At 36.3% G+C, this 20,000-nt stretch overlaps 1 protein-coding gene across 2 annotated transcripts in view; it reads right to left on the bottom strand.

Annotated features, from left to right (window-relative positions):
- Positions 1-20,000, bottom strand: part of LOC135217014 (hemicentin-1-like) — a 207,979-nt gene that overhangs the window by 21,244 nt on the left and 166,735 nt on the right. For both annotated transcript variants that reach the window (XM_064252582.1, XM_064252583.1), the window contains exons 3-4: positions 7,057-7,265; positions 1,834-2,028 (exon numbers count right to left, since the gene is read on the bottom strand). In XM_064252582.1, coding sequence (XP_064108652.1) covers positions 1,834-2,028; positions 7,057-7,265 — 404 coding nt within the window. The remainder of the gene's footprint in view (positions 1-1,833; positions 2,029-7,056; positions 7,266-20,000) is intronic.

The raw sequence follows: 20,000 nt of genomic DNA, 5'->3' as shown, positions 1-20,000 counted from the left end.
AGACAAACGGAGTGAATTTAATGACACAAAACACAACCTTCTCAGCAGAGGCAAACATATACAAAGTAAGATGACTGGGAATATTCTACTAATTAACTGTAACGCCGTTTAGAAAAATTTTGACCAATCACCAAAATGTTATGCATCCCGACAAAAAAAAGTTGCAAAAACTCTTTAAAATGCGCTAATATTCCAAACATGACAAATACTATACTCGGTTCTTTTCCATCTGTCCACCCGCCTGTGGTACTCCCGCATGGTAACACTGCGTCCCGGGCTTTAAGTAGTTGCGCTATGTGAAAGTTTTAGGTAAATAAAAGGATATCTGCGTGTACATTTGCAACTGAAAAGCGTTTTAATAATTTACTGTATGTGAATTACACCGTTAATATTCGAAATAGGATATTGTTATTATTGTTGAATGTAAGCTGCCTTTTCGGGGTGGCGAATGGAACAGCCAGACGCAGTGGCGAGAAAAGCGCTTCTCGTGCTGTTTACTACGGCAAGATGTCAACTTTACTGGACCACACCTACTCGGCTACTAAGCAACGTGTTACTTCAGTACACGTAAGTATATCAGTATATACTCTTAATTTTCATAAAGTGCGTTTTAGCACTTTTCCCGCCACTGCATCTAGCTGTTCCATTCCCCACCCCGAAAAGGCAGCTTACATTCAACAATAATAACTATATCCTATTTCGAATATTACCGGTGTAATTCGCATACAGAAAATTATTAAAACACTTTTCAGTTGCAAATGTACACCCAGATATCCTTTTATTTGCCTAAAACTTACACATAGCGTAACTATGTAAAGCCTAGGATGCAGTGTTACCATGCGGGAGTACCGCAGGCGGGTGAACAGATGAAAAAAAAAACGAGTATAGTAAGGAATTTTTATACATGAGGGGCAGATGGAAGTTGTTTAACGAACAGAATGTTTTCGAGAATGGAGTCATTTGCTGAAGCTAGGCAGTAAGGAGTATTCGCAATAACTCTAGTAATTATCTCAGGCAAGGAAGTTGGGTCGAGGGTATTTGTTCATTTAAGGCTGTTTGTTAGCTGGTTAGTTGGTTTTTGCTATAGACTGAATTAAATTAAATTCATTCACGGAAATTTCAACAGAAATTTTGAAAGAGTCAATTTTCGAATGCTGGACACTTTCCAAAATGAAGGCTTTTTCGTTGGATTTTAATTAACTTGAGTCGACTGGCAGGGCAGCGAGACAAAGAAGAGTTAATTAGATGTATTTGCACAGGTCATGACTTTCATTAGTATTCTAGTCTTGTGAAATACGAACCATTTCAGACTGGTGCTTCTTTCCGCTCTTCGTTGTCATAAATTGTATCAAGGTGTCATAAACAATTCTCTTGCTTGTGGGCGATCATAATCCCATTAACCCCTCCCACTGGCCCTTGGCCACCAACACTCCACCCCCTCATTCCCGTAAAAGGAAAAAAAAATTAAAGCGAATAAACAGAAAGCTAAAGAAATTCATTCAATGATGTGAATTATGCTGCGGCAAAATGAGCTAATTAATATAATTCATGCCATGGTACACTATGAATTCTTTTGATATGTAACTTATAACTGAGATTGTACTGGAGATTTTGACTACTACTTAAGGTTGGTACCGTAAGAGATATAAAATATGTAGAGAGAGAGAGAGAGAGAGAGAGAGAGAGAGAGAGAGAGAGAGAGAGAGAGAGAGAGAGAGAGAGAGAGAGAGAGAGAGAGAGAATGTTATTTTATAACTGGCATACACACTTGCCATCATGAAGTACCAGTCATATTGTCGTACAAAAAACAAAAATTGCAGCCGATATAGCTACCTGTCGCTGCATCAGACGTTGAATGGAAATTGAGGATAGGTAGAGGCCTTTCGTCATTCCACCACGTGATGGTAGGGGTGGGTCGACCTCCCACACTCCGACAGGTGAGGTCGACCCTCTCGGTCTCCTTGAGGGGACCCACCGTCCCCACGACCCCTCGACCGTCCCAGATCACCATCGGTGGACCGGGAGGGACTGAAAAGAGAAAAGAGAAAAATTACAGTTTATAATTTATAAAATGTATACAAACAGAAAGAAAGCAATGTGATTAATAATCCCTTTCGGTTTATACTCTTCATTTCGTAATGAATATATGTTATTGTTATTTAGTCACGTCATTGTTATATAAAGGCTTTGGAGGTTATCAAACATGAGGGGAATATTATGTAAAAATGACTTGCAGCAAGCTAGGTTTCCCAAAGGATCCTCGGGAATGCCGACACAGATATACATATGCACGCGCACACACATATGTATGTATGTATGTATGCGTGTGTGTGTATCGAATTGATTATAGAGGTCATTAGCCGAAAGTGCCAAGAAATTTTAAAGTCAATTCTCTTTTCATATAAAAGAAGTGTGAATGTTGAATAAAAAAAAATGAATGAAGTAGTTGGGATGAACTTGTCTCGTAGTATGTGCAACTTCCGAAAAACTAATAAGGTGAGATATGTAGAGATACGTAGATGGTTAGTTTTTGTGGAAAGAAGGGATGATGAAATGGAGATGACAAGTGAGAAAGAAGTAGAGGAGGTTAAATGGATACAGCGAAATAAGGTTTGAGAGGAGGGATCTCTCAGTAGTATTAAAGATAGGGGTTAATGCCATAATGGGTGTGGGTGTACTGAACAAATTGCTGATGAGCCTTCTACGAATAGGCAAATATTAATAACATTTTATCAGATGGAATATAGATGTGGCAATGGCCGTTGTTTCCTATTTAGTAAAGCCCCTGATTTAATCTAGATCTCCCATGAAACTCCCATTGTGGTCTTTACCCTCATTGTTGGCATGAGATGGTTTATTTTCCTAAAATAATTATCAGTGATTCGGAATAATTAACGAGGACAAAACGGGAGTCTGTTGTGTTTCACAGAAGAATTCAATACAAATTGAGAGAGAGAGAGAGAGAGAGAGAGAGAGAGAGAGAGAGAGAGAGAGAGAGAGAATTCCCTTCCTTTGCTATTGATAAAAGGAATAACTGAAATAACATGCAGTTAGTATTTACTTAAATAGCAAGAGAGAGAGAGAGAGAGAGAGAGAAAGAAATAACTGTCTTGTCGCCAACCTTTGGAGCGAGTGACGTCAATGAAAGCGACCTTTAAATTTTAATCTGCTAGATGGCGGATGGCTTTTTTTTTTTTTTTTTTTTTCTTATTTTTGACTTTGAGTGGGATGTAAGCGGCCTGAGTGACTGCGTGACTCACTAATTGAAATAAATTTCTAGACGGGGGAAAATACGATGATTCGGTAGAACGACTCTCTTATATAAAGGAGCATTGGTCTGTCTGTCTTTTTCTGTGCATATATATATATATATATATATATAATATATATATATAATATATATATATTATATGTATATGTATATATATATATCTATATATATATTATATATACTATTATATATATATACATATGATATATACTTATATTATATACCTATATATATATATATATATCATATATATATATTATATATATATGGCTTACTGAATGTATATGAATCACAGTGATGTGATAAGAATTCATAATATGGCTACGTGTGGCAAACGTTCGACTTGGTTAACATGGCAGAAGGGGTTGGATATCGATACTATATATATATTAAAAATACTTGAGTTCGACAAAGATTTGTAAGCTCGGAATCGGCATCAACTTATAACCCCACTTGTTGGCCGAATCGATGATGTCACTGCAGTCCAGATTTCTTCTCTGTTTGTCCGCTGGTTCGATTCCACGGGAGGACGAATTTATTATCAACTAAAAAATTCCCCTCCGTTAACTTATATGAAAATATATTAATTCCGAGTAGAGCGAATTGGATATTAAAGAATATTTGTAGCTTAATGCATGTATATGAATCACGGTGATGTGATAAGAATTCACACACACATATATATAGATATAGATTATATATATATATATATATATATATATATATATATATATATATATATATATATATAATCCAGCAGTCAGTATAACCAGAAACATATATAATTGTAATAACCATAATATCCTCTTATCTCTCGAGTCCTTCATATCTACTGGATACGATTGTCACTACAAAGTCAAAGATTTACGGACGGTGTGACAAATACATAACGTGGCAGCCTAGTGGTCAAAGCATTTCTAAACCAGGGAAGCATCTATCAACCATAATCCTCTTGTCTGTTACGTTACAATGCTTAGTGAATTAGATACTAGACGATATTTGGTATCAATTATTTATAGGTAAAGAAAGTCGCATGTATGTATATATATATATATATATATATATATATATATATATATATATATATATATATATGTATATATATATATATATATATGTATATATATATATATATATATATATATATATATTACACACGTATATACAATATATGCATACTCTTTCAATAGCACCGACCAACTTTTAACAAGATTTAGTGATCAGTGTTATTATCCATACTGAGATTGACATGTCATATTCTTGAACCGGACGATTAAAATAACAAGAGTGAATGAGTAACCGTATTGTACATTTACTTTGATATACGATATAGTGGGCTCTCCTTTTCTTTTACCTAGATAGTGGGACGGGGTTGGCTGTGGCCTAATATGCTACAGGTAATAAAAATCGTAGAGTCCGATATTATTTTGTTTCTGCCTTTAATACTTTTAAGTTGCTTTCATCTAATTGTAATTTTACAAATCTGCCTCTACTGTTTGCACATCAATTCCCTAAGCATAGGAATGAATATAGCCATTTAGAGTTACTAGTAGTCTTCCATGTATGGCTACCAGTTAAGAGAGAGAGAGAGAAGAGAGAGAGAGAGAGAGAGAGAGAGACTAGTGTGCCGAAAAAATACAAAATTCAACTCATTCATTGCTAGTATATACTAGTTCTTTTTGTGACTGAAATAAATGAGAAGTGCTTATACGTAATTGCAAATCAATGACGTCCACTTCACAATAATGAAGATTAAGAGCCGCGAATGAAATAAAAAGGTTACCGATAATCGTATATCAGAAACATAAAAAAGAAAAATATTAAAGTAAAGCAAGTTATGGAAGTTGAGTGGTTTTTAGGAATAATTGGTTTCAAAGGGCAAACAAAAATTAAACTATTTTGATAAAATAAATTAAGCTCAACGAAATCGAAAACAAATGTATTATCAGTAATGTGATGATGTAGCGAAGTTAGTATAGACTTTGGAATTAAGTAGTCTAAAAAATTTTAATTGTAAAGTGCTGTATTTGTAATAAGTTAGAGTTTAAATATTAAAACTATTACGAAATAATGTGGTACGTTAAAGTAAAAAACAAAGAAACAATAGGTATAATTGTCCGCTAAAACTATTATCACAAAATACAATTGGTTTCTTTAGGACTGCAAGTCCACAGAAGTTATTCTTGGTAATATGTATGTACATAAACCAGAAAATAAAAAAAAAATGTAATCCCTAACCTCAACTAACTTACGGAGCAAAAATTATTACTTTGTTCTTACCAAACCTTATCGGTTTATGTTACTTTAATCATTCCTGATGCTGATAAAGAATTTCTAGCTAAGTTGCCTCATATATTTTTATCCACGAATTAATCACTTTCAAAATTATGAGAAAGCAAAATATCAGTCTAACCAACGTTTTTCCCTCATCAAAGTATAATATTTTACTCATTCTTAGATATGCGATCATAACATACACACCCACAAACACGCATAATTACATATTATATATATATATATATATATATATATATATATATATATATATATATATATATATATAAAATGATCAGTAGATTCTACATATATATATATATATATATATATATATATGTATGTAATATAAATGGTCAGTAGATTCTACATATGTATATATATATATATATATATATACATTTCACCCTAAAGAGTAATAAAAATGATTGCCCACTTGGCTACGATGGTGAGGATGGGTCTATTCCAACTCAAATAAGTACATCTGAAAACGACAGGAATATGTATATATGAGAGGGAGCAGACTTTTAACCTTCTCGTGGTCAGGTCAGCAACGTGACATCTTTGTGATTATGGGACCTGGGTTCGTTTCCCGCTACCAGACATCACAATTTCTTCAAAAATTTCTTTGAATTTTGATCTTCAGGCTTTGTAGTGACAAGTGTATCCAAAAAAGAGCCAAGAAGTTAAGAGGGCATTGTGTATATTACAGTTGTATGTATGTATGTATATATATATATATATATATATATATATATATTATATATATATATATATATATATATACACATATATATATACTATATATACATATATATATATATATATATTATATATGCATATACATATATATATATATATATATATATATATATATATATATATATATATATATATATATACATACAACTGTAATAGCCACAATGCCCTCTTAACTTCTTGGCTCTTTTTTGGATACACTGTCACTACAAAGCCTGAAGATCAAAGTTCAAAGAAATTTTTGAAGAAATTGTGATGTCTGGTAGCGGGAAACGAACCCAGGTCCCATAATCACAAAGCGGTCACGTTGCTGAACTGACCACGAGAAGGATAAAAGTCTGCTCCCTCTCATATATACATATACCTGTCGTTTTCAGATGTACTTATTTGAGCTGGAATAGACCCATCCCCACCATCGTAGCCAAGTGGGCAATCATTTTTATTACTCTTCAGGGTGAAATGTATATATTTATGTAGAATCTACTGATCATTTTTTTGACCAGATACATATGCAACTGTAATAGCCACAATGCCGTCTTAGCTTGTTGAATTATTGCTATTTTTTGGATACACTTGTCACTACAAAGAAATTACTGTAGGTGGATGATCAACATACCAATTTGCAGCCCTTTAGCCTCTGTAGTTTATAAGATCTGAGGACGGACAGAAAAAGTGCGTATGGCCATACAAAGCAAACTCAGAAGTTTTCTTTTACGGAAAATTAATAATAAAAAAAAAAAGGTTGTACTTACTAACAACTGTGAGGTTGATTGTGATGATGGTCGGCGGGGATATACGATAATCTACTCGGCATGTGTACGACCCCTGGTCACGATCTCGGACCGGGTTGAGGACGAGAAGGGACCTCTCTGGCATCGGGTGAAAGGAGGCCCTGTCTTCTACGATATCTTCGTCATACCACCTCGTCCCCGAAGAGAAATCGCCATCACGGGCGTCGTAGCTGTTCGAAGAGAGAAGACCATTTAAGGTGATGCGCTTATGTTTGGGGATATTCTCATTTGATATTGTTTTTCAAGGAACAAATTTAATTCTTTAGCTCCTGTTTGGTGTCAGTATGCTGTTCCTCTATGTTTTTAAGGTCTGTGTCAGTACTTACATTTGATTAGTGACACTTTTTTATATATATATATATATATATATATATATATATATATATATATATATATATATATATATATATATATATATGTATATATATATATATATATATATATTATATATATATATATATATATATATATATATATATATATATACGTATGCGTGCGTATATGTAAAGACAGATAGAAGGTTTTATATATATATATATATATATATATATATATATATATATATATATATATATATATATATATTATATATATATTAACAACGGGAGCGTCGCCCCCGCTATTTTCATATTTGGTATGCGTTTAGCCAGAGCAGAAAGTGAACTGGTAACACTTTGTCCCTCCTCTCTCTCTCTCTCTCTCTCTCTCTCTCTCTCTCTCTCTCTCTCTCTCTCTCTCTCTCGCAACCTCTCTCTCTCCATTATCCAAGGTCACCAAATCAGAGTCGGAGCTACAAAAATATATGTTTGTTCAAAGCAAAGTACTAATTGAATAATTCAGGTTCTTACAGGATAATTAATAGAATGATAATTCATAGTTTAAGTCTCACAGACAACCCCCCGGTATTTTAATAGTCTTAATCAGTAATTAGTGACACCAATTATCTCTTCTCCAAAACACAGTCCCCTCACTAGGACACTTGGTCCCCTCACTAGGACACTTAGTCCCCTCACTAGGACACTTAGTCCCCTCACTAGATCCGCCCTTTACAGCTTGGAACGTCACGCACTTAAACAAATATAACTTTCGCAGAGCTAACCCGGCATTCTGCCTTTTCTCCCCGTAGCTGTCTCCAACATTCTGCCTAGTTACCTTCCGTTAAGAACGAAAGAGGCGCACACATACAGATGAATTCACACTCTTCGTCCACACCAAGAAACTACTTTCAACTAGTTTCAAAGTCACCTTCTCGAACTCACATACCTACAGAACGAACGTTGACCTGCTAAGTAAGCATCTTAATGTCACACCATCCCAGAAAAGAGTTATCAGCTTTCTTAAGCTGTCGCTCGGACTCTGTCTCCATGGGAAGTTAAATATGATGAGCCTGTGTATTCCCCCTTACTACATATATATATATATATATATATAGATAGATATATAATAATAATTTTTAACTATATAATATAGATTATTAATATATTATATATATATATATAATATATATATCTATATCTATATATATATAGATATATAGGATATATGATTATTATATTATATAATTATATATATATATAGTATATATCACTATAATATATATATATTATTAAATATATATATATATATTATTATATATAAATTAATATATATAATAAATATATAATATTTATATATATATATATATATATATATTATATTATATATTATATCATATATTTATATATCGATATAGTATATATATATATATATATATATATATATATATAATATAATATATAATGTGTGTGTGTGGTACTGTTTTTCCCTTGTCCTCATCTACTGGGATTCATGTAATTTTAGTATGACCGGATACCCTAATGCCTTTTAATAAAACGCCCTACCATTTCATTGGAGTTAATTAGAAATGAAGTTACTATTTATGGAATGCTAGCCCTGACCGTGTTTTTCAAATTTGATCATATGTCATCGAACTTAATTTTCTTGTGGCAATACATCAAAGCTTTTCGCTTCAAAGGCATATTTAGTGTGATACATGTTTTCAAATATCTTTGTTGAACGACTAAGTAATCAATTGATAAATTGGTGTATTCCAGCATTTATTTCAGTATTGAGTTTACGTAATCTTATCTTGGTTTAGCGCAGTACTGAGGGGTCGAATAAAATAACATTCCTTTCGGGAGAAAGTTATTCCTAGCGTATAGTGAATTCTGAAGTAAACAACGTTTTTGGCTTAATATTTGCGAACATAATAAAATTATGTGTAAATAGCTGTATATATGACATACATATGTATAAAGCCACACATTATATATTTATACATTTACACACACACACATACACACACACAACAACAACACAACACACACACACACACACACACATATATATATATATATATATATTTATTACATATATATATATATATATATATCATATATATATATATATATATATATACATATATATGTTTGTGTGTATAAAGACATACATATATTGTATATGTAGACACACACATACACACACACACACACATATATATATGTATATATGTGTATACTCGCCCACGTATACATAAAGTGTATGTATGCTGTATACCACTCTTAGAGCCAATCTGTATTTAGTAGGATAATTATTCTATCTCTTAAGCGTTTGAGTAGGTGAACCTATAAATCTCTCACATAATGTATCATTTCCTACTCTGGTTATTTATAGCAACCCTCTACGTCCAAAATTCGCAGAAAAAGGGCGTTTACCTCTCTAATACCAGCAGTAAGCTCGTATGCGTGTCTGTATTTACTTGAAAATCCTTTTAACGTCCAGAGCGTCATTCACTTTATACGGCGTAATTAATAGTTTTACGAGCGTAAGAGCATTTTGTATTCATATGCTAAAAGCTCCTGTCTTACCATCTCCTACTGGTGGACAGAATCGTAAAGCGTGAAATATAAATATAATAAAGCAAACTAACAAGTCCGTTCCTCCAAACATCGTTTCAGCTGTCCTCTCTGTTACACATGCGAGCATAGAAACTCCCTCATACTTGCAACAGGGGTTAAGATTTTTTTTTTTTTTTTTTTTTTTGCAGGAACGCTTCCTCGCTTTCTTGACGGTGGTGTCAAGGCAGCTTTAAGCCGTTTCTCCCCCTTTTGCGCTTAATTATTATACAACAAGGAAAGTTGAAAGGTGGATGAGGCGAAGGACCCATTGAAGGAAGAAGCCCTGAGTGCTTCGCTCGAAGTGCTTCCTCGTTAAGTGCCCACGAAAATGGAAACACGATATGACATCATTTCATGTTTTCAGTTAACACTGCATTCTTTTCTACTCTTCTTTAACAAAAATGCTTATGCTAATGCTTTTGGCAGATAAATTGAGCCAAATATTTCTAACTGTCAGCAAATTAAGTAAATTTTTCGGTTCTCTAACCCCTGTTTCCAACGGTATAACTATAACGCTTGGAAAATTATTAGATATTGACCCCAATAAAATGCAATCCACTATATGACGAAGCTTATTTTTAAAACTGACTTCTTTCCAGTGAATCAGGAAAGAATAATTCACAATTCATGCTTATTTTTGTACCAATCAGAATTCATGACATAAGAGCTACATTTCTCTTTAAAACAACAAGAAGAAGGTCTTAAAGTCATCCAAAAGAGCTCAGTTAGCTGTAGACATTCAAGCCACAGCAAAATGAAACATTACGCGTGGCATTCTTTGTACAGTGGCGTACAAGAAAATGTAGCATAGTACATTTACGTTATTAGGTGATTGATCTCTATTCGCGATTGAAGTGCACAGCAAACATTTCTGTTATTTTACTGAAGGTTGCCAGGATATTGGTATAGTCATATGGCTCAAATGATAAAGCACAAAAGAGTTTGAGGATACAACAAACTTACTTGGTAAATAGATTATTATTTTTGTGTGTGGGGGGGGGGGGGGTGGGAGTTTATGTGCGCCGTTTCTTAGGATCACACTCTTCTGCATAAGTCCTGGAGCTACTTCAGCCTCTAGTTTTTCCAGATTCCTTTTCAGGGATCTTGGGATCGTGCCTAGTGTTCCTATGATTATGGGTACAATTTCCATTGGCATATCCCATATCCTTCTTATTTCTATTTTCAGGTCTTGATACTTATCCATTTTTTCCCTTTCTTTCGCTTCAACTCTGGTGTCCCATGGTATTGCGACACCAATGAGTGATACTTTCTTCTTGATTTTGTCAATCAACGTCACGTCTGGTCTATTTGCACGAATCACCCTATCTGTTCTGATACCATAGTCCCAGAGGGTCTTTGCCTGAACGTTTTCTATCACTCCTTCAGGTTGGTGCTCGTACCACTTATTATTGCAAGGTAGCTGATGCTTCTTGCACAGGCTCCAGTGGGGGGCTTTTGCTACTGAATCTTGCCTCTTTTTGTACTGGTTCTGTGCAAGTGCCGGACATTCGCTTGCTATGTGGTTTATGGTTTCATTTTTCGTATTGCAATTCCTACATATGGGAGAGATGTAATTTCCATCTATCGCTCTTTGGACATATCTGGTTCTTATTGCCTGATCTTGTGCCGCTGTTATCATTCCTTCAGTTTTCTTCTTGAGCTCTCCCCTCAGTAGCCATTGCCACGTGTCATCGCTGGCTAGTTCTTTAGTCTGTCTCATGTATTGTCCGTGCATTGGTTTGCCGGGCAATTCCTCTATTCTGCTTGTCATTCTCCTGTCTCTGTATATTTCTGGGTCTTCGTCTACTTTTATCAGTCTTTCTTCCCATGCACTCTTGAGCCACTCGTCTTCACTGGTTTTCATATATTGCCCAAGTGCTCTGTCCTCGATGTTGACGCAGTCCTCTATACTTAGTAGTCCCCTCCCTCCTTCCCTCCGTGTCATGTATAGTGTGTCCGTATTTGCTCTAGGGTGTAGTGCTTTGTGTATTGTCATGTTTCCTCGTTTTCTGGTCTATGCTGCGAAGTTCTGCCTTCGTCCATTCGACTATTCCTGCGATGTATCTGATTACTGGCACTGCCCATGTGTTTATGGCTTTTATCATATTTCCGGCGTTGAGTTTTGACTTGAGTATTGTCTTGAGACTCTGCATATATTCTTTCCTGATCGTGTCCTTCATCTCTTGGTGTTTTATATCCCCTCCTTCCATTATTCCCAGGTATTTGTATCCCGTCTCATCTGTGTTTGATGTTGCTCCCATCTGGTGGCTTTATCCCTTCAGTCTTTGTTACTTTGCCCTTTTGTATGTTGACTAAGGCACATTTTTCTATTCCAATCCCCATCCTGATGTCCCCAGATACAATCCTTACAGTCTGGATTAGGGTATCTATTTCCTTGATGCGCTTACCATACAGCTTGATGTCGTCCATGAACATTAGATGGTTATTCTGTTGCCTCTTTTTTTGAGTTGGTACCCAGCATCTATCTTTTGCAGCAGCAATATTATTATTATTATTATTATTATTATTATTATTATTATTATTATTATTATTATTATTATTATTATTATTATTATTATTATATTATTGTACCTAGGAAGCAGACCCTCTCTCAAGCATACTTTATTAAAAGTAATGGCTACTTCAGCAGCGTTACACTTGTAGAGATTCTCTATTTTGCGAATAGCGGCTTTTTCGGTGCTACTTAAACAGGCTAGTAGAGCGCCTATAGAGGTCATGGTAAAATACAGGGTCAAAATAGGTGCATATATTTGAATTTTACAGATAAACTATGATACCATAGTCATCAAAGTCATTAACGATTTTCTCTCTCTCTCTCTCTCTCTCTTCTCTCTCTCTCTCTCTCTATCTCTCTCCCATCCTCGTCTCTCTCTCTCCTCTCTCTCTCTCTCTCTCTCTCGTAGTAGCCATCTTGCTTGGTGAGACGTACCCGCGTGAAGTCAGATTAATCAACAGATATCACAAGTTTAACATACGACTAGAATTTGAGAAATATCTAGAAGTGTTCGTGAACTATCGGTGATAAGATTAGTGTGAAAATAGTAGGATAAAGCGTCTTCTAAGTTAGTTTAACAAGTGTAATACTGAAATCAGAACAAGATGGCAGTAAGTTCCAACTGCGGGAAAAGGTGGCGTAATTTAGCTTGCTTGGCAGATTCGCAATACGATGAGGTAGCAGGAAGGGAACTGGCATTTCTCATCTATGAAATCAGCAACAGTCCTAACCAAAAAGATACAAAAGCATTCATAGATATATTAGAAGGATATAATCCTTCAAACTGGAACAAATCTAATGAAAACATCTTGAAAATAATTGAAGAAAATCCAAATAAAATCCAAGTGGTCAAGAGACTCATAAAGAAAATATACATAAACCAACATATTCCGACAAAGAAAATGAATAAGGTGAATCTTGTGAATATCCTAATTGATGCATTAGGAAAAAGAATGCCAAAAGCATGCAAACTGTGTAAGGTTTGGTATAGCATAGTCAATCCACAAACCTAATCAGAAAATGTGCTGCATGCAACATTCCGACCCATCCACAGTGTGCTGAGGTAATGCAAGATTTGAGAAAAGATACAAGAATTTTTTGTTCAACATGTCTATCATGGATAGACAATGTTATTAAATCAAGATTGAATGTACAAATAGTTGAGGATGAAGAAGAAGAGAAGAGGAAGAGCCACGAAGAAGAAGAGAAGAGGAAAACGGAAGAGAAGTAAACAAAAATGAAATGACAGAAAAAAATAAGGAAAACAAAGAACAAGATAAAAGTATGGATGCAGAGATACTCATTGATACTACATATGAGGCAATAAAACAGCATACCTACGAAGAAATAAATTACAATATGACAACAGAAAAGCAAATCCCGAAGAGGCTCTACCCAGATCTACACAATGACGGGAAAGAGGAAAAAATAGACAAGAAAGACAAAATCTGCAACCTTTTGAAAAGAGGGAATTGCAGATTTGGAGAAAGATGTTACTACAAACATCCTAAGGTATGTCAAAACTATGAAATATATGGTAAATGTGCATACTTAGATGGCTATGGGGATGATTGCAGAGATCTGCATCCAAAAATATGTAAAAACCTAAAAGAAGGAAAAGGATGTAAGTTCGACAAAAAATGCAAATATATGCACCCTGTAGCCATGAATCATAATCAAATAAATAACCAACCAAGTAATAAAATCCAAAATAAGAAAGAAACAAATAAAGAGAGAAATCAAGAATATCAGGTAAAAGAGAAAAGCAAACCACCAATGAGATATGCAGAGGTGTCAGCAAAAAATTTCAAAGCATCAGCTCCGAAATTCTACTCAAGAGATAATAACTGTATTTATTATGCAAGAGGATATGCAGAAACGGAGAAAATTGCAGATTCGACACAAAATGAATAATTATGATGAAGGAAGATCAAATATTATGGAAAAGTTGGATTTTTTAATGTCAGAATTTCTGGAAATGAAAAAAGAACAACATACCAGAACAGAAAGAGACATGGGAAAATCCTTATTACTACCAATATTAAATGAAGGAGAAACACGCAAACCATCATAGTGATGAATGCGCAGGGTTTAGTTACGAGTAACTCAAAAAGAAAAATAGAGTACTTAGAAGAACTAACCCAAAATGAAAAGAAAATAGATATAATGAATATAAGTGAAACCTGGTATTCCCAAGAGACTGGGAATGATGATCAAATAAAAGGGTTCCAAACTTATAGATCAGATAGAAAAAATAGGAATCAAGGGGGAACCGCAATATATGGGAAAGACAAAAAACAAACAAGGAAAAATATATGAGAAATATAGTAAACTCAGAATGTGAACTAATAGCGGTAGAATTTGAATCTGAAAAATTGATGAACATAGTAATATATAGACCTCCTAATACTAAAGAGTTTGACTTAATAATTGAAAAATTGGATGATATATGTAGAAATCACAAGGACTGGACTATTCTCCTATCTGGTGACTTCAACTTTCCTTTCGTAGAATGGAAAGAACGAATAGGAGACTGTGGTTGTACTTATACATATAAAAAAGAGAGTAATAGTAGTGCAGAAGATAAGAGGCAATTTGAAAAGCTATTAGATATGCTACTAGAATACAACATTCAACAAATAAATCACCTGCCAACAAGAAAGGAAAATACTTTAGACCTAGTATTTGTGAACGAGATGAATTATGTTAAAGAAATAATAGTTTATAATGCGAGTATTTCAGATCATAATGTCATAGAATTAACAGTTCATTCCAAAGCAAATGAAAATAGAGATAAGCAAGAAATGAAAAAGTGGGAAGGATATGGAAAATACAACTTCTACAGTAAAAATATAAAATGGTCAGAAATTAATGAAGAATTAAACAAAGATTGGGATAACATTTTCGTAAGTGATGACATAAGGGTAAATACGGAGATATTATATAAAATATTGGAGAAAATAGTGGATAAATATATACCGAAGAAGAAAAGTAAAAATCATTCATGCATACCAAGAGACAGAAGGATCTTGTTCCAGAAAATCAGAAAGTGGAAAAAAGGTCTTGCAAAAGAAAAAAATGCATGGAAAGTTATAGAACTAAAAAGTAAGATAGAAAATGCAGAACAAAAGATTATACAATCAAAAGAAAATGAAAAACGGGACTTGGAAGAAAAAACCCTATTAAATATCAAGCAAAACCCCAAACTATTATACTCATATGCGAAGAAGATGAATAAAGGAAGAATAGAAATAGGCCCTCTGAGAATTGAAGGGAGATTAACGAATGAAAAAAAGGAAATTTGCAACATACTGGCAGAACGATATAAGAGAGAATTCACCCCTAGAATAGATAATGAAGATAATGATATAGAAGAAAGGGACGAAAATAGTGAATATTTAGCTGACATAGAAATTAATGAAGCTGATATTGTGCAGGCAATTAATGAAATTAAAAATGGAGCTGCTGCAGGGCCGGATGGAGTCCCTGCTATCTTGTTAAAGAAAGTAGTTCATTCTATCGCAAAGCCACTTGCAATATTATTAAGACAAAGTGTAGATGCAGGCAAGATTTATGATGAGCACAAATTAGCATATATCACCCCTACTTTCAAAAGTGGATCAAGACTTGAGGCAAGTAATTATAGGCCTGTGAGTCTAACATCACATATTATGAAAGTGTATGAAAGGGTAATGAAGAAAAATATTATGAAACATTTAATAAAAAATAATTTGTTTAATATAGGACAACACGGTTTCGTACCCGGAAAAAGTACACAAACCCAACTGTTAGTCCACCGTGAGAACATATTCAAAAATATGAAAAGCGGAAATGAAACAGATGTGGTTTATCTAGACTTTGCAAAAGCTTTTGACAAAGTAGACCATAATATATTAGCAAAGAAAATTAGAAAACACAATATCGTAGATAAAGTAGGAAGATGGTTAAAAGAATTTTTACACACAGAAAACAGATAGTTATTGCAAACGATGAGAAATCGGATGAAACCAAGGTAATATCCGGTGTGCCACAAGGTACGGTGCTAGCTGCAATATTGTTTGTTATTATGATTGAAGACATAGACAGTAATGTTAAGGATTCGGTAGTGAGTAGTTTCGCTGATGACACAAGAATAAGTAGAGAAATTACTTGTGATGAAGATAGGAACGCTCTACAAAGAGACCTTAACAAAGTATATGATTGGGCAGAGGTAAATAGGATGGTATTTAACTCTGATAAATTTGAATCAATAAATTATGGAGACAGAGAAGGAAAGCTATATGCATATAGGGGACCTAATAATGAGACAATCACAAATAAGGAAGCAGTTAAAGACCTTGGTGTGATGATGAATAGGAACATGTTATGCAATGATCAAATAGCCATTCTGTTGGCAAAATGTAAAGCAAAAATGGGAATGTTGTTACGGCACTTCAAACAAGAAACGCTGAACACATGATTATGCTTTATAAAACATATGTTCGTAGTCCACTTGAATATTGCAAATATGATATGGTACCCACACTATCAAAAGGATATTGCACAAATAGAGAGTGTACAAAGGTCCTTTACAGCTAGAATAGAAGAAGTTAAGGACCTAGACTACTGGGAAAGACTACAATCCTTAAAATTATATAGTCTAGAAAGGAGAAGAGAACGCTACATGATAATTCAGGCATGGAAACAGATAGAAGGAATAACAGAAAATATCATGGAACTAAAAATATCAGAAAGAGCAAGCAGAGGTAGATTAATAGTGCCCAAAACTATACCAGGAAAAATAAGGAAAGCACACAGAACATTAATCCACTACGCACCAGCATCGATAATGCAGCGTCTATTCAATGCGTTGCCAGCTCATCTGAGGAATATATCAGGAGTGAGCGTAGATGTGTTTAAGAATAAGCTCGACAAATATCTAAACTGCATCCCAGACCATCCAAGATTGGAAGATGCAAAATATACCGGAAGATGTACTAGCAACTCTCTGGTAGACATTAGAGGCGCCTCACACTGAGGGACCTGGGGCAACCCGAACGAAGTGTAAGGTCTGTAAGGTCTGTAAGGTCTCTCTCTCTCTCTCTCTCTCTTTCTTAAAGCGAGCTTTCGTCTGGAGCTGCCAGACATCCTCGGGCTGGGAAGCTGAGGGTGGACTGATCTTGGTGCGGTGTCCGTCCTCGTTATATCTGTGGTAGACAGCAGGGGGTCTGCCCCATGCTTGTCTCCTATTGGCTGGTAGCGGTGATGTCGTCAATATAACGTCCATATCTGCGGGGTTGCTGCATCCTGGCGAAGACCCGTTCCTCCACGGTGCCCATATAAAACTTAGCGAAGAGGACCCCCAGTGGGGTCCCCACTGTGGGTCCTCTTCGCTAACTTTTATATGGGCACCGTGGAGGAACGGGTCTTCGCCAGGATGCAGCAACCCCGCAGATATGGACGTTATATTGACGACATCTTTGTGCAAGTCGACGCCGAGGATGAGGTAGAAGCCCTCCGTCAAGCATTTCAGCAGTGTAGTGCTGAATTACACGGTCGAACGCAGCTCCGACGATCGGCTCCCCTTTCTCGACGTCCTTGTAAGCAAGACGGAAGACGGTCTCCGTACTTCAGTCTACACAAAGGAAACCAATTTAGGACTTTGCCTCAACGGAGACAGCGAGTGCCCCGCCAGATTCAAAAGCACCACCGTCAGGGCCTTCGTCAGGAGGGCCCTCTCCCACTGCTCGACCTGGCAGGACACTCACCAGGAACTCGACCGCGCCTCCCAAGTACTTGTGAATAACGGGTACTCAAATAAATTAATCAGCAAGGAAGTCCGCACAGCCCTGGAGAAATGGTACGGTAGTGAGAGCCCGCAGCCCCGCCCCCAGGATAATATCAAGCTGTACTACAAAGCCTTCATGAGTTCCCATTACCGTGAAGAAGAGGACGCCATTAAGAAAATTATTTCTGATAATGTATCCCCGACTGACGACACCAAGAATATCGACTTAATCATATATTACCAGAATCGGAGGACGCGCGATCTTATTATGAAAAATAACCCCTCTCCACAGGTACGCGAACCCCTGAAGCAGACGCATGTGGTGTACCAGTATACATGCCCAGTCCGTGAATGCAGCGGCGCCTACGTAGGTATGACTACCATGCGACTGTCGAAGAGACTCTCGTGCCACGCCCAAGAGGGGGCTATAAAGAATCACGCCCGCACCAAACATCACGAGGCCATCTCCCGGGATGTCATCATAAAGAACACGAAGATCATCGGGAAGGCCCCTGTTGCGCCTGCTGGAGGCGTTCCTCATCCAGCAAATAAAACCTACACTGAATACGACGCAGGAAGAATTTCTCCTCCCTACGAGTATGAGAAGACCTGCCACCAACAATGACACCACCGATCATGACAACTCTTTGGATGACAACGCCCCCGAACGAGGTACTCCTGCAGCCGATGGAAATCAAAGTAGCCGTGACGCCCCACAGCGTAGCGCAACGCCCATCAATGTTACAGCGCCGCTTAGGAGGTCCAGGCGGCTGCGAGATAAGCTGCAACGCAACCATCGGCTCGAAGAAAGTGGCTTGAGACCTGGCTCAGGCAACCAATGAAAACAAGACTCACCGCTACCAGCCAATAGGAGACAAGCATGGGGCAGACCCCCTGCTGTCTACCACAGATATAACGAGGACGGACACCACAAGATGCTGAGCATGCAGCTGCCACAGTCACAAAGACAATCATTGAAAACTTAGAAGAGCATGCCCAGGTGCTCTACAACCTACCTCCACCAAGGTAATCAAACTAATAAGTGAAATCAATCACCCTCATCACATCCCCTCATTGTAAGGCTCTATCCACATCATCCACTATCATTCATTTAAAAACTTTACCTACAACTGAAATCCTCCCGCAGGGACCCAAGGGAGTAAAGGGTTGGACAACCCCACCTGCACCGCTTCTCCGATTTTCGAAAGCCTTACACTCATTCAAACTTCTTCTATAATATGACATGATGGCCCTCTCTTACTGACACCATCATCCTTCCCCTGTCCACTCCTATCTCTACAACTAGAGATATTTCCAATTTCAAAAAACTAACCATGTACCTAAAAGAATCTTTTCAGATCACCTACGGGCCGAACAAGGGAAAGGCCCGTGCCAACAAGAAGTGTTGGCTTAATACAACAACAACAACAACACACCAAGATCAGGCCACCCCCAGCTTCCCAGCCCGAGGATGTCTGGCAGCTCCAGACGAAAGCTCGCTTTAAGAAAAAGAGAGAGAGAGAGAGAGAGAAAATCGTTAATGACTTTGATGACTATGGTATCATAGTTTATCTGTAAAATTCAAATATATACACCTATTTTGACCCTGTATTTTACCATGACCTCTATAGGCGCTCTACTAGCCTGTTTAAGTAGCACCGAAAAAGCCGCTATTCGCAAAATAGAG

This window comes from Macrobrachium nipponense, chromosome 7 (assembly GCF_015104395.2).
Source record: "Macrobrachium nipponense isolate FS-2020 chromosome 7, ASM1510439v2, whole genome shotgun sequence".
Lineage (NCBI taxonomy): Eukaryota > Metazoa > Arthropoda > Malacostraca > Decapoda > Palaemonidae > Macrobrachium > Macrobrachium nipponense.
Note: the sequence above shows the minus strand (reverse complement) of the source record. Positions and strands in the feature narration are given on the sequence as shown.